The sequence below is a fragment of the Mastomys coucha genome, unplaced genomic scaffold, assembly GCF_008632895.1.
Source record: "Mastomys coucha isolate ucsf_1 unplaced genomic scaffold, UCSF_Mcou_1 pScaffold16, whole genome shotgun sequence".
In the NCBI taxonomy this organism is placed as follows: Eukaryota; Metazoa; Chordata; class Mammalia; order Rodentia; family Muridae; genus Mastomys; species Mastomys coucha.
In genome coordinates, this window is record NW_022196898.1 from 82,570,615 (window position 1) to 82,586,106 (window position 15,492).

At 43.0% G+C, this 15,492-nt stretch overlaps 1 protein-coding gene across 1 annotated transcript in view; it reads left to right on the forward strand.

The window, feature by feature from the left end:
* Positions 1-15,492, forward strand: part of Slc9b2 (solute carrier family 9 member B2) — a 36,522-nt gene that overhangs the window by 6,512 nt on the left and 14,518 nt on the right. Inside the window, exons 2-7 of the mRNA XM_031375593.1 lie at positions 4,292-4,431; positions 5,681-5,861; positions 9,454-9,624; positions 11,420-11,562; positions 12,316-12,443; positions 13,877-14,052. Of these exons, the coding sequence (XP_031231453.1) occupies positions 4,342-4,431; positions 5,681-5,861; positions 9,454-9,624; positions 11,420-11,562; positions 12,316-12,443; positions 13,877-14,052 (889 nt within the window). The 5' untranslated portion in view covers positions 4,292-4,341. The remainder of the gene's footprint in view (positions 1-4,291; positions 4,432-5,680; positions 5,862-9,453; positions 9,625-11,419; positions 11,563-12,315; positions 12,444-13,876; positions 14,053-15,492) is intronic.

Sequence of the window (15,492 nt, forward strand, 5' to 3'; positions counted from 1 at the left end):
TCTGCCTTTGAAGCAGCATGATGCCTCTAAAACCATGAGCTCAGATAAATCCTTCCTCCTCCGTTCTGTTTATGTCTGATGTTTTGGCACAAGAAGGAAAGCAACTGCAGAGAGCATGGCTGGTGGACTGTGACACACTCAGCTATCAGAATGTACAGTGATTGCCTTTCAAAAATGCTTAGTTGATTCACCCAAACATTCCTTATAATGTCACGCTAATATAAAGGTTATGGCAATCTTATGTAGACAAACATCTCACCAAGAAGGTAGAAAATTAACTTTTAATATAAATATAAACTGTAAATTAATCTGGTGGCTACTTTTCTTTATCTTTGCAAATCCCCAATAACCACACAAAGAAACAATGATTTATTTCAAGCTGCACCCCGATACCTGGGCAGTTCACTGATCTTCCTTAATTCTCTATGCTAATATAACAACCTCCCCCGCCCACTCCCAATACTCACAATTAGGGCTTCCATTGTCCAGCTCTTAAGAACTTTTCCTTCTACCCCATGGCAGATCTGCCTGCAGACCCCTTCCTCATGGTTCCAACTCCAACCTCTCTCCAGACTGGCAGAAGTTTCTACTCCTATTTTTTCTTCTGCCCAGCCATTGGATGATCAGCTTTTATTGACAAGGCAGAGGATAAGTGGTAAGAACTGTTTACACAAACTTGAGACAGGAGATTTTTGATGTAAGCACTACAATGCCAGGTCCAGATTGAAACAAGATATGAGGGCAGAGAAATATGCATTTGAGCAACACAAGATAAACTTTACACAGTGCACAAAAAACATCGTCTACAAGAGAGGAACAGCTGTTTGAGCAGAAAATTGCTTTAAGCTCCACTGGTTAGAACGCTTCCAGAGCTTGCAGACTCCATCCATATGAACACTGAAGTCCTTCAGCTGTGGCAGCTGGAGGACGGCACGTTTGGAAGGTCCTTAAGAGGCTCTCATCAGCCAGCACTTCACACTGGCAGACGGACCTGTGCAAGAAGCCAGGGAAGCCAGAACCACACCAAGGCGGGTCTCAGAGCCCCTTTGCCATGGGAACCAGAGCAGGGGCTTGAGATACAGTGTATCCGGACCACAGCAGTGCAAGCCCCAGGGGCCACTGTCTAGTTTGAGTTCTTAAACTCTTGCTTTTTGTGTGTTTTGTTTTGTTTTGTTTTGTTTTGTTTTTGAGACAGGGTTTCTCTGTATAGCCCTGGCTGTTCTAGAACTCACTCTGTAGACCAGGCTGGCCTCAAACTCAGAAATCTGCCTGCCTCTGCCTCCCAAGTGCTGGGATTAAAGGCGTGTGCCACCACTGTCCGGCCAGTTCTTAAACTCTTTGTGTGTTTCAGTGCATGGTTCGTCAGGCTCACCATGTGTTTAGCTTTGGTTCGTCAGGCTCACCATATGTTTAGCTTTGGGGTATTTTGTACATTTTCACCTAAATATTTTTCTGTTTTGTTCAGTCAAAAAAATGTTAGGTTGTTCACAGTGCAAGTATTTTTCTCCTGTTACAACAATAGCATTCTTTAAGTCAAAACAAGTTTATATTTATTTTGTCAAAACAAATTCTTAGTTCAAAACAACATGTCAGGTTTTTAACATAGTTTCTAGGTTACACAAAAACACTTATGTCCTGTCGACTGCTAATGCAACAAATAAGAAAGTAACCAGTCTTGGGGCTGAAGAGAGGATTCAGCATTGAGAGTCTTGTCTTTTTTTTTTTTTTATTAGATATTTTCTTTATTTACATGTAAATTTCTCCCTTCCCAGTTTCCCCTCTAAAAAACAAAGAAACAAACGAGAACAACAAAAACAAACCCCAGCTGCCTCCCCACTCCCCATGCCTGCCACCCCACCCTCTCCTGCTTATAGGCCCTGGCATTCCCCCACACTGGGGCACAGAACCTTCACAGGGCTGAGGTCCTCTCCTCCCATTGATGATCGAATTTGCAATCCTCCACTATACACACGCTGCCAGAACAATCAGTCCCACTGTGTGTGCTCCTTGGTTGGTGGTTGAGACTCTGGGAGCTCTGAGGGTACTAGTTAGTTCATATTGTTGTTTGTCCTAAGGGGCTGCAAATCCCTCAGCTCCATTGATCCTTTCTCTAACTCCTTCACTGGGGACCCTGTACTCAGTTCAATAGATGGCTGTGAGCCTCTACATCTGTGTTAGTCAGGGACTGTCAGAGCCTCTCAGGAGGTAACTAACTATATTTAGGCTGGCTTGTCTTTCCTTCAGAGAGTCTTGTCTTAGTTACAATTTTACTGCTGTGAACAGACACCATGACCATGAAAACTCTTATAAGGACAACATTTAATTGGGGCTGGCTTACAGGTTCAGAGGTTCAGTCCATTATCATCAAGGTGAGAGCATGCAGCATCCAGGCAGGCCTGGTGCAGGAGGAGCTGAGAGTTCTACATCTTCATCTGAAGGCTGCTGGCAGAATACTGGCTTCCAGGCAGCTAGAGTGAGGGTCTTAAAGCCCATACCCACAATGACACACCTGCTCCATCAAGGCCACATATACTCCAACAGGGCCACACATTCTAATAGTGACATTCCCTGGGCAGAGCATCATAAGTCTGTACTGTTCTTCCTGAGGACCTGAGTTGAGTCCTGCTATAGTTTGAACAAGAATGGCCTTCAAAGGGTCATATATTTGAATGTTTGGTCATCAGTTAGTTGAACTGTTTGGGAAGGATTAGGAGGTGTGGCCTTGTTGAAGGAGGTGTGTCCCTGGAGTGGGCTTTGAGGTTTCAAAAGCTCATGCCAGGAAAAGCCTCTCTCTCTGTCTGAAACTTACGGATCTGCTGGGAGCTGTCATATACTGCTCCGGCACCATGCCTGCCTACCTGTTGCTACCCCTACCCCTACATCATGGAGTCCCCCTCTGAAACTATAGGCAAGCCTCCAATTAAATGGCTTCCTCTATAAGTTGTCTTGGTCATGGTGTTTCATCACATCAGTAGAGGTGTGACTAAGACAGGTTCTCAGCACCCATAACAGGTGGCTCACAACCATCTGTAACTCCAGCTCTGTGAGATCTAATGTCCTCTTCTGACCTCACAACCATCTGTAACTCCAACTCTGTGGGATCTAATGTCCTCTTCTGACCTCACAACCATCTGTAACTCCAAGTCTGTGGGATCTAATGTCCTCTTCTGACCTCCATAGGTAACTGCACCCATGTGTACAAACAGGTACACACACACGCATAATTTAAAACAAAATCTTAAAACTAAGGAGAGTGACTAGTCTCTGTGCCCTTGTAGAGATCTTTCAGCAGTGTTGAATTCATAGAAGGAAGCATGTTTTACTTGACATTTGCAACTTTATAGCTCCCTCCCGTCCATTTGAATAGTGCAGGAAGCGATTTTAAGCCTTTAGATTGGTTTTTAAACTAAGCTGAAGAATAGACAGCGGCTTGTTTAGCCAGTACCTGATGTTATGGGAAGTACATTTGTAAAGACTTTCTCAAAGTTTGCTCACCTGACTGTGGAGAAGGACAAGGATCTTGCAGGCCCCTGTCATTTGTTCCATTTGTTGGATTTAAGGACTCTGTTTCAATGTGAGGCCATATTTCTGTCTTAGAAGTATGTGAAAACTGCTGTAAAAGATCCCCAAGTGCTTCTTCACTGGCTCTGAAAACTACAAAAACAGAAAATGATCTCAAATTGTGGCAAATGGAATTAAATTATCAAAAAAAAAATTGCAGAATATCCAAGAAAGTTATTATCCCCAAGGTGAACCATATAATTTTCTTCTCTCCAAAGTTTTAAAATTGCACAGATTCTTTTCTAAATGCTCTCAAAGTACCACATGGGGAAATCTTACTGCAGCAATGCGGAAATGAAGACAAGGCAGGAATAAGTGACTCTTGTCTCTCAGAAAATAATGGGATCAGAAGAGGTTTCCTCAGGTGACTCAGTTCTAGAGTCAACACTGGAAAGTCACCTGAGAGGTCAATCTTGCTTGTGTGGAGTTGGCCCATTAGCTCAGACAATCTAGGGGTGATATAGCTCTGTGTGTGTTTCAAAGCATTACCCTCAAGGAATGATGGGAAAAGAATTAGGATGTGATAGGCCAACAAGGGTTTATTTCAAGAGCAGCCAAAACCTAGATAAGAATGAAGATAATACGTTGGACTCTAAAACAGGTCAACAATGGAAAGGTAAGAGCCCTCGGACTCACTGTGGGTCCACCCTCAGGTTCCTGAGGAAAGAAACATTTACTCATCTACTACTTCCAACGGTCTTCAATACTCTCTATGCTGTATTTCCTTCAGACCAGATCTGGCTCCTCATCCCTGAACCATCATCTTTGAAATTATAAGATATGGAGGATGAAGATAAGACAGTTGAATGTCAGTATTCAGAGCCACCCATGGAGATCACTCACGAGGCTTCTCTGCATCATGAGCTACAGGTAAAATCTCCTGTCAAAGGCAGGAAGTCCCGGCTGTTTCTTTAAGCGCATGACTACAGTTTCTAAACAGGGAGAATCGTTTCTCCTCACTCTTTACCAGTCAACCAACAGTTCTCCTGGAAGGGCCAGGTGACACACTCCTGAAATACCAGCACTCAGAAGAGGGATGCAGAAATACTGTGAGTGTGCAGCCAGCCCGAGTAACCCAGTGAGACACTGTCTCAAAATAAAAGGAAAGAAAAATCCTCCTCCTGGTGAACTCCCATGCTCATAGAGATCAGGGTAGTTAGTGTAATTGTGGAGGCTCTTTTGCCAACCTCAGGTAGGGCCAGCCACCAATGACCTTAGCTGGGAAGCTTGTCGACGTTATGCTTTGTGTTCCTGGCCTAAGCCCTAGAGCGGTGGCTCTCCGCGGTGGCTCTCCGCCTTCCTCATGCTGAGCCCCTCTAATACAGTGCCTCATGCCGTGGTGACCTCCCAACCAGAAAATTATGTTTGCTGCTATGTCGTACTGTAATTTTGCTACTGTTCTGGATTGCAATGTAAACATCTCCGTTTTCTGATGGTGTTACACAACCCCTGTGAAAAGGTTGTTCGACAACCCCAAAGGGTTGTGACCCACGGGTTGAGAACCTCTTTTTACATGATTTTTGTGTGCTTGCCTCCCTTGCTCTCTTTCCCTCCCCCTCCCTCCTCCTCCCTGTTTTTAAATCACTTTGATACATTTACTTGCTATCATCTTGAATTAATGTATTAATTGTGCCAATTTGGGGGCCTGGTTACATAGTTACATTGTACTATTTAACTTTATGTTTACATGACACAAGCATTTAAAAATTTAAAAACAGGGACTTGTTAAATATTTTTCAGTGGTTCTTCTTCTAAGGACTAGGTGACTTTTTAGTAATAAAGTGTGTTTATAAGTTATGATCCTCGACTCTAATAAAGGCAATTTGATTTGAGATTTGAGATTTGGTTTGATATTTGATAAGCCAATAGCTAAAAGATATGTGAAAATAATGTTTTAAAAATTTAAAATTTTGCGGCTGGAGAGATGGCTCAGTGGTTAAGGGCACTGACTGCTCTTCCAGAAGTCCTGAGTCCAATTTCCAGCAACCACATGGTGGCTCACAGCCATCTGTGATGGAATCCCATGCCCTCTTCTGGTGTGTCTGAAGACAGCTACAGTGTACTCATATAAATAAAATAAATCTTTTAAAATTTTTTTCAATTTTGCTTTTAAATACAGGAGGAGAGGATCATGAGCCTCAGAAGTGCAGATGGAAATGAGCCAACAGAAGGCAGTAACCTGCTGACCAGCGGTGAAAAAAAGCCGCAGGACTCACCAACAGAACCCAATGGCCTGCAGAGTCTGAGGCAATTCCTGGCCTGCCCTCCACATGGCTGGCTGGCAAGAGTGATAACTAACGGTATGTGTATGGCAGGGATGAACTTAGAAAACTACCAGAGATGATGTCACAGTGAGAGTTTCCGAAGCCATATGGTTAAAAAGACAAGGAATTTACTTTTCTTAAGTTAAAACTGCTAGGCAGAACAGCTGACCCGGTTGAGGCTCTGCTCTGCACAATCACTGGGGTGGGGGTAAAAATCTCCCCCTCTGAAACTGTGGCTTCAGAGGTGTCTGTGGCCACATTTGAGCCAGTACTTTCTTGAGTCAAAAGAGCAGAGATGTGAGAACTTCTGTGTCTGGATAATTTCACATAATCACTGTAAGTGAGTCTCCAGTGAGCACACTGTTGGCCGATGTCTCATTACCAGAGGAGCAAGCACTATGTAAATGTTGACCTCATGAGAGCAAAGAGTCATGCTTTGCAAATCACCCATTTCCTTGTAGACTTTGAGGATTTGGGGGAGGGAGAAGGATTTAGCCTGACTTTTTTTTTGGACATTGTCTTAGTTTAGATGTATTTGTCTTTTAGTTTATGGCAGTAACCTAATATATGTGAGAAGTTTGGTGTCTTTACAGATGTTCAAAATCAGTGATACAACTTTTTGTTCACAAAGGAAGAGAGAGTGTGTGTACATTCGTGTGTCGGCGTGCACACTGCATGCATAGTGTAGGTTAGCCGTGCAATCACACAAGAAAGATGGGGTTGAAAATTGTCTGTAAGGCAGATTTTTTTAGACAATTTTGGAAACTGTTGAGAATGAAAACATGATTTCAGTTATACTTACAGCTTTCTATATCTCTTTTCCTGAAAACCAAGGCTCCATTCTCAATTCCCAATCCTCGTGACCTTGATTTGTGTGTGTCTGGTTTTTTGGTTTTTTGGTTTTGTTTTGTTTTGTTTTGCTTTGCTTTGCTTTTGCTTTGTTTCAACAAGGGCTGTCTCTGTAGCTCAGGCTCATGATCCTCCTGCCTCAGTCTCTCCAATGCTGGCATCGCAGGCCTGTGCCATGCACTCAGCCCGAGTGGAGTCTTTTTAGAGCTGTACTTCAGAAGGGAGCTCTCATAGAATTTTCCTCATTGTCATCCAGGTCAATGAAAACAAATATAATATGTTCTGCTTTCTGTGGTGTGTGTTTTTGTTGGGAAAGTAAGATTCTGAATCAGTGTGGGAAAAAAATTTTAAACTACTAGGAACACAGAAAACTATGTTCCAGTATATGAACTAGCTGAGAGGCCACATATCATTTGATACCATTTCTTTCCTTTGTATTATTTTTTTAACTTTTACCACTGAAAATATGACACATAGTGTACTAGTTAAAACATTTATAATAAAAACAGATACTTATTGACTGAGGAATCTGTCAAAATGAATAATGTGATTCGAGGTCTCATTTTCATTTTTATCTTTTTTTAAAATGCATTTTGTGGTACCGTATGCTTTGTGTGTGCATGTATGTGTGTGTTCCCATGCATGTGGGTGCATGTGTGTGTTCATGCACTAGTGTGCATGTGTGGTGCATGTATGTGGAGCCAGAAGTTGATCTTAAGTCTTATTCCATCATGTTCTACATATTGAGGCTGGGTGCCACATTCCTTACATGCCTTGGGTCATGGATTGGCAAGAGAATAAAAAGCTGGGATCAGTTGGACTGGGCTCTCTGATGGAGAAGCTGCAGCACGTGGGAGCCTCGGTGTGTTCATTATATACAGCTGCACATGGGAGAGGGATTGTTACACGCAGATGCACAGGGTGTCAGGGATATTATATACAGCTGCACGAGGAGACAGGCTTAGCTAAACTCAATGGGAACAGTCTATAGAGGGGCAGCCTTTAGGTAGTGACCATCCATGGGAGAAGGCTGGACTGTCAGCATTTGCACCTGGATGGGAAGAAGGCTTCACCATCCCTCTCAATCTCACATGGGGAAGGTTTTGCCACTCCATGTGGCCTCCGCCCCATGGAGTATTGGTCTGTGGTCTGTGCATGTCCATATCACTAACGCACACTCTCAATTGCACTCGATCATTGATTCGCCTGGTCTACCTAGCCAGCTTGCTCTGGGATCGCATCTATGTCCTGAGCATTGGAGCTACAGGTAGATTTTCATGTTGATTTCAGCACCTACCCACTGAGCTATCTCAACAGCCTGAGAACTCATTTTAAAATACAGAGTTCTCCAGAATGTTCCTGGAAAGTGAGGGCTCCTGGTAGATTAACATGGGCTCACTATTTTCCTCTGGCTCTACTTCTGAGATTGATAGCTTTGTTCTGTGTTCACTCCTGCATCTTTTGTTTGTTTGTTTGTTTGTTTATTTCGAGACAGGATTTCTCTGTGTAGCCCTGGCTGTCCTGGAACTCACTTTGTAGACTAGGCTGGCCTCGAACTCAGAAATCCGCCTGTCTCTGCCTCTCAAATGCTGGCATTAAAGGCGTACATCACCACCACCCAGTCACTCCTGCATCTTTTAACATATATGAACTCCTCTTAAGAAGCAATTATTACATGAAAGTTATGTTTTTCCAAAGTCATAAATGAGAAATCAATAACTAGCTGATTTAGACCTGCTCTAGGGATACCTTACAATATACACATAAATAACATTGACAATTTTATGTCAGGTATGGGCAATGGAAGGAGAGGACTTTTACAAAGTGATCTTAGCCTGGAAAAAGGAAAACTCTTAACTCTGTCTGATTGTAGAAGTATTAAGAAGTTCAGTTAATACCTTAATAAAGTCATACTTAATAGCTGGAAACCTGCGCCTTTCATTCTGCCTGTAAGATCTTATGGAAATCTTAGCTTGTATACTCTATTGGAAAATACTGAAAATGCCTTAGACATTTCATTGTAATAGTGGCTTACATCTCTGGGGAAAGTGTTTTTGAGTTGTTAGAAAAGGAGGCATTGGGTTTGGTCACTGTGCTAATTAACTCTCATTTTGTGATAGCACAGCAATGGATCATGTATTTTATTTTTTTAAGTGTGATAATTCTAAGCAAACATCAACTCTAAAAGAAGTGATGGTTAATGTTTAATTCAAGGAAGAACTAAAAATCGAAGCATAACTGGAGTTCAAATATTCTCAGGTTTCTACTAAGAGGGCATAGACAGTGATTGTTCTCTGTAATATTAACTGTTCCTGGGTTGCAAGATGGTGGTTCCTCCTGGCATTGTGCAGAGAAATGAAGCTGAGGTGTACTCAAGGTGCTGTTTATTCCCTGGCTTTCCCCCAAAACTCCAGGCGAGGTTTCTCTTTGTAACAGCTCTGGCTGTACTGGAACTCACTTTCCAGACCAGGCTGGCTTCAAACTCACCGAGTTCCGCCTGCTCTGCCTCCAGAATGCTATGATTAAAGGCATGTGCCACCATGGCTGACCTGACTCCCTGGTTCTTAGCCTGATTGGTAATCACCAACTTGTTCACATTCCTTGTGTCCTTTATGACTTATGGTTTTAAACGTTTGCATATGGATTTAATATTTATTTAAAAGTAACTTCAGAATATATCAACGCTTGCCTATGAAACGTAGTTTTCCTGGTGTTTGGGGTTTTCTTTTCGTGTGTTTATTCCTTGACTTTTGCTCTTTTTGCTGGTGCTGGTGTTTAGGTACCATGGTTGTTCTCCTGTGGGCTGTGGTTTGGTCAGTTACCGGCTCTGAGTGTCTTCCTGGAGGAAACCTGTTTGGAATTATAATCCTCTTCTACTGTGCCATCACCGGGGGCAAACTCTTGGGACTCATTAAGTTTCCAACATTGCCTCCTCTGCCTCCTCTTCTTGGTAAGTGTTCAATGCTTCCTGATTTCCTTAAAGCAAATGATACTTTTAAAGACTATTCTGGAAAGCTTTGGGGAATAAAGGAATAAAATATTTTAGTATTTGCCATCCTGGAGATGAAGGGAAGTTTTTGTTGTGTTTTGTTTTGTTGTTGTTGTTGATTTTTTTTTTTGAGATAGGGTTTCTCTGTATAGCCCTGGCTGTCCTGGAACTTGCTCTGTAGACCAGGCTGGCCTCAAACTCACAGAGATCCACCTGCCTCGGTCTTCTGTGTGTTGGATTAAAGGCATGCACCCCTACCGCCCGGCTGGTCTCTATTTTTTCACAGTATCTTAACTTTAGTAAAAGTGTTTATCAGTGAAAAGTGTGGTACTTATGTGGAGACAGTATGAAGAAGGTATCACAGAACAGGTATGGAGAATAGAGACCTCAAGGTCTCTGACAGAACATATGAAGGTCGCTTCATATGTTCTTGTAGCCTAAATGTGAGCAGAATTCCCTTCCAAGAACCCAGGTTTATTTACACTGAATTATCCATAGGTAGGATGGGAAACTTCTCATGCCTTCTAAGTAACCACTTTCTGTCCCAAAAACATTACACTTGCCTATACCCTTTACCCCACCCCATCCCACCCCACCCCACCCCACCCCGCATCCCCGGATGCCTTGGTATGCCTGTCTTTCCTGTTTCATCAGTTGGGGTTGTTAGCTGTGTTCCTCTGGAGGCTGAAAGCTTGTTGCTGTATTATAGGTCCTACCATTTGTCCATTATATAAACAGAGGTCATGCTCATCTACAACTGATTTTACCTTCCTCATCTTGTATAAAATAATGGAGGCAGGCAGTCAACAGTGAGCAGTAAATAAAGGAAGAGTCACCGTCTGACATGGCAGGGCACTGTCTGTTTCCTGTAAATGTCTTCTAAACCTTTACAAAGTGTGTTGCATGTATCTTACTGTCTTCCATGAAGGTAAATACAGAATCCATGTAAGCAGTTATTGTTATTGATGGCTCAGGGAATCTGACATTGCAGATAACTCTAGGAGCTGTTTGTACTTGGGGACAACTGAACTGAAGATGGATTAAACCACCTTATTGAGGATTTGATCATTGTTCTTTCTAAGTGTTATACTCTGTATGTCCCCTCCATATTCAGTTATCCAGATAATGTTAATTTTGTTTTTAAAGGTTTATTTTTATTTTGTGTGCATTGGTGTTTTGACTGTGTGTATGTCTGTGTGAAGATGTCAGATCCCCTGGAACCAGAGTTACAGAGTTATGAGCTGCCATGTGGCTGCTGGGAATTGAACCCAGGTCCTCTGAAAGAACAGCCAGTGCTCTTAACCACTGAGCCATCTCTCCAGTCCCTTAGACAATATTAATTACTCTAATCATTTTTTTTTCTTTTTTTAAGAGATTTATTTATTATGTATTTATTATAAGTACACTGTAGCTGTCTTCAGACGCACCAGAAGAGGGCGTCAGATCTCATCACGGGTGGTTGTGAGCCACCATGTGGTTGCTGGGATTTGAACTCATGACCTTTGGAAGAGCAATTGTTGCTCTTCCCCACTGAGCCATCTCACCAGCCCCTACTCTAATCATTTTATACATAAAGTATTTCATTGATCCTCTTATTATATGTGTTTTAATTATGAATTTAACTTCATTTCATCCAAAGCCTAAGTAAGCACAAGGAAATACTACATTGCAGTCTCTGTCACATGTAAAGTCCTTAAAAGAAAAAAATAAGCTTCCCTATTTGAAAGCTTAACTAGCCCTGTTTGATCCACTCAAGGCATGCTGCTAGCTGGGTTTCTCTTGAGGAACGTGCCAGTCATCAATGATAATGTCCGGATCCAGCACAAGTGGTCATCGTCTTTGAGAAGCATAGCCCTTTCTGTCATTCTGGTTCGTGCTGGCCTCGGTCTGGATTCAAAGGTACGGAGTTTGGGGGTTCTAATTATCGAATACCAAACATGTTCTTCCGATATGACAAGTGTTCATCATGATTAAGCTTTGGGAAATGAACGTGGACAATGTGCTCGACAGTCTCAGGAAGAGGAGGAATTAGTCCAGGCAGGGCCACGGGGGTGGGGTGAGGGGAGTCCAGATGTTCCGTGGAGGGGAAACACAGGTAAAGTCACAGAGGTGCTGACTATGGGGAAACAGCTTGTCAAGCCCAATACATGCACGCAGCGCTACCTGCATTGGCTCAAGGAGCTGCCTACCAAACAGAATGAGACAGAATGAGTCTGAAGTGTGCTTTTGAATGTACTTTTTACCTTATGTGTAACTTTGAATGCGTGAATGGTTCATTGGAGACAAACATCTTCATTGGGCCTCATTCTGGGACCATGAGTCACAAGTCAAATGAATGGTCAGACAGGATGTAGACCAGAAGCACAGACTCTGAAGTCACCTGCATGACTAAACTTGGTCCCAACACTCACCAATCTCATTAGCTGAAGCCACTGACTTTATCCTGTGCCTTCTTCACTGGTAACACCTAAAATGAGGGACCATAGTTACCTATTGCTGGATTCCTGGGCACACTGTCTCTCCAATACAAAGAATGCAGAAATGCCTGAATAAAGCTAATTAGCCGAAGAACCCATGATGACCGAGCATTAACGTCATGGTATCCACATGTCATCAGAGGACCACATCAGCATGTCCACTCTTGTTTTTCAGGCCCTGAAGAAGCTGAAGGGTGTGTGTATACGCCTGGCCATGGGCCCCTGCGTCGTAGAGGCGTGTGCTTCTGCGCTTCTCTCACACTTCCTGATGGGCTTGCCGTGGCAATGGGGGTTCATCCTGGGGTAATTCTTTTCATGTGAAAATGTCACACGAGATTTGGAACTTCCTGACTCCATTAAAGAGAATGTAAAATAACATTTTTTTAAAAGCACCGTAGATACACCACAGGCACTTCAGCACCATCTGAACAGGGTAGCTGTAAAATAGAGTTTGTGTCTCTGTAGCTAATTTTTGCAGTGATTGCAGTAAAAGAAGCTGTGGGGTTTTTGTTGTTTTGTTATTTGCTTTTGTTTTTTGTTTTGTTTTTCTCTATGCCTGATCCCCAGGCCTGGGAGCTAGATGGTGGATCCCACCCAGAGCCTCCATATGCAGCTGGAAATTCAGTGCTCCTCAGCAGACATTGTGACTCCGTGGTTCTCCTACACGTCCCTTCCAGTGTTCTATTTTCATGTCCAGTGGGTGGGAGCCATGAGACGTGCATACGTTAAAAGTATACAGCAAGAATTTAGTACTGACATATAGTGGACAAGAAGAAATTCCTACCTGTCAGAAATAGGACTTGGGGCGCCAGCTCCTCCTCTGTGATTTCCAGTTAGCCAGTCTCTCCATGCCTCGATTTCCTTACTTGTATCTATTTCATAGTGTTATGGTGGTAATGAAACGAGTTCATATGTGTGAAGTCCTTGAAGTGGGTTTAGAGCATCGTCAGTATGGAAAACCCTTCCCAGTGTTACCCGGTTGGTCCTACTAGCTCACTGCCCACATCTTCAGAGTCTCCGCCTTCCTATCTGTGGCTTAGTTCACATCTCAAGACCCAACTGAAGCCCTGTTGTAGCTGAGAATGCTCATGACAGTTTTAACACCTTAAAAGATGACTGGTATATATATATGTATATATGTATACATATATATATAGTGTATATGTATGTATATATGAATATGTATGCATATACACATATATTTTTTAAAGATTTATTTATTTTATTTATTTATATGAGTATACTGCAGCTGTCTTCAGACACACCAGAAGAAGGCATCCGATCCCATTACAGATGGTTGTGAGCCACCATGTGGTTGCTGAGAATTGAACTCAGGCCCTACTGAAAGAACAGTCAGTGCTCTGTCAGTGCTCTTAACCTCTGAGCCATCTCTCCAGCCCATATAAGTATACATATATGTGTATAAATTCTAAAGCACCTACTGGAGCCTAACTTCATTACTAACTCAACATTTCTCATGATACATATATTTTATATTTTAGGCAACCTAGGTCATTGCAAAACAGATTGTTCATGGATATACTTCAAAAAGCAGTGTACTATAGAACTTTCTGCCTACGCATTTCTGGTTTGGTGTATCTGGGTTGTATAAGAGACTCTAGCCATCCAACGTCTAGCCTAACCTGTAAAAGTACACGGAGGCACAGTTATGAAGTCCAAGGTGGTGGTCACGAGCAGCGTACCCAGGCCACAGTGTCTGACGCCCGCTTGCTTAGTTTTGTCGTAGGTGCTGTGTCTCCAGCTGTCGTCGTGCCTTCGATGCTCCTTTTGCAGGAAGGAGGCTACGGTGTTGAAAAAGGCATCCCAACCTTACTCATGGCCGCCGGCAGCTTCGACGACATCCTGGCCATCACTGGCTTCAACACGTGCTTGGGCGTGGCCTTTTCCACAGGTAATCTCGGCTGTCCAGGGCAGGCTATTCCAGTGTTTAAACCACGGCATGTTACTTAAGGCAGTGCGTGTGGGGGAGATGCTGGACCCCTCCCCAGAGCCATCACAAGGCAGAAGCTGCTTATCCCTGCCTCTGCCCTTGTCGACGGAGTGAGTAGAGGACAGGGGGATACAGGGTAGGGAGGTTTACAGAAGGGTAGTGCTCGGAGGGGTCTAGAAATGTTTAAGTGTAGAAGCCACACAATGGCTGAGGAGTCTTCGTAGTAGGCTCACAGGAGAGACAGCAGTCCAGGTGAGGGGAACGCTGGGATTCTAAAGTAGGAGCACTTTCTGTTCTCCTGTCTTCAGCTTTTCTCATTCCCTTGTAAATTAGTCTTCTGTAAGTCCTGGTTTCACAACGTTACTTTCTCGTTCTGTAACTACTGTTCCAATTCCTTATGAAGACCTAGTGGAAAATCACCTTTAGTTTAACTCTGCTATGGGACATATATTTATATTTCCACTGCTTGCCTTGTATGAATCTCAAAAGCAGCAGTTCTTAGCCTTAACTATAGATTAGCACTACACAGGGAGTTTTAATTCTTTTTTGTTTTTTTAATGTAGACATTACCTTAGACCAATTAAATGAGCACCCTTGGGAGTGGAATCCAGTGTAGCCATGACTAGGAACCATGGCTTCAAAGCAACAAAGTTTGCCTTAGGGTCACAGAGGAGGCAAGAGGATCAAGAGGCAGACAGGAATTCTTAGAGGAGCCTCTGTGAGCTTTCTACAGCTTGTGCATCCTCCTGGCCGAATCTGTTGTGTCACTTCTGCCTGCCCCTTATAGGTCTGTTGTCAGACATTTTGAATTTGAACCTGACTAGATTTTCTAATAGAATTTTAAGGTATGAGCCGAAGAATTCTATTTGTTTGATTAAACAACATTTTACCATACAGGAAACAGAAATGTATTAGTTACATTCTAAAGTACATTCTTTTTGGTGGGGTACAGAGTCGAGACAGGGTTTCTCTGTATAGCCCTGGCTGTCCTGGAACTTGCCCTGTACACAGAGCTACCCTAGAACTCAGAGATCCACCTGCCTCTGCCTTCCAAGTACTGAGGCTAAAGGTGTGCACCACCACACCCAGCATTTAGCACATTCTTTCTTAAAATAGCTTGAGCACCATGCTGACATCACAGATAGGCTTCTGTTTTGTTTTTAGTTGACAGAGCTGAGATAGAACTAAGACCTTGCTCTTGTCAGGCAAATGACTCGCTCACCCAAAACCCTGCACATTTGGCAGGGCACTTTTGGCAAGCACACCATTAGCCTCCGAGGAAGCTGTCTTTGCCAAGTAAAATTGTGATGGGATTTGGTTTTAAATGAGAGAACTGCTCATTGTAGCAATAAGAAACCACATTGTAGCAAGAGAAACTTTTGTCTCAAGACAGTTGAAAAA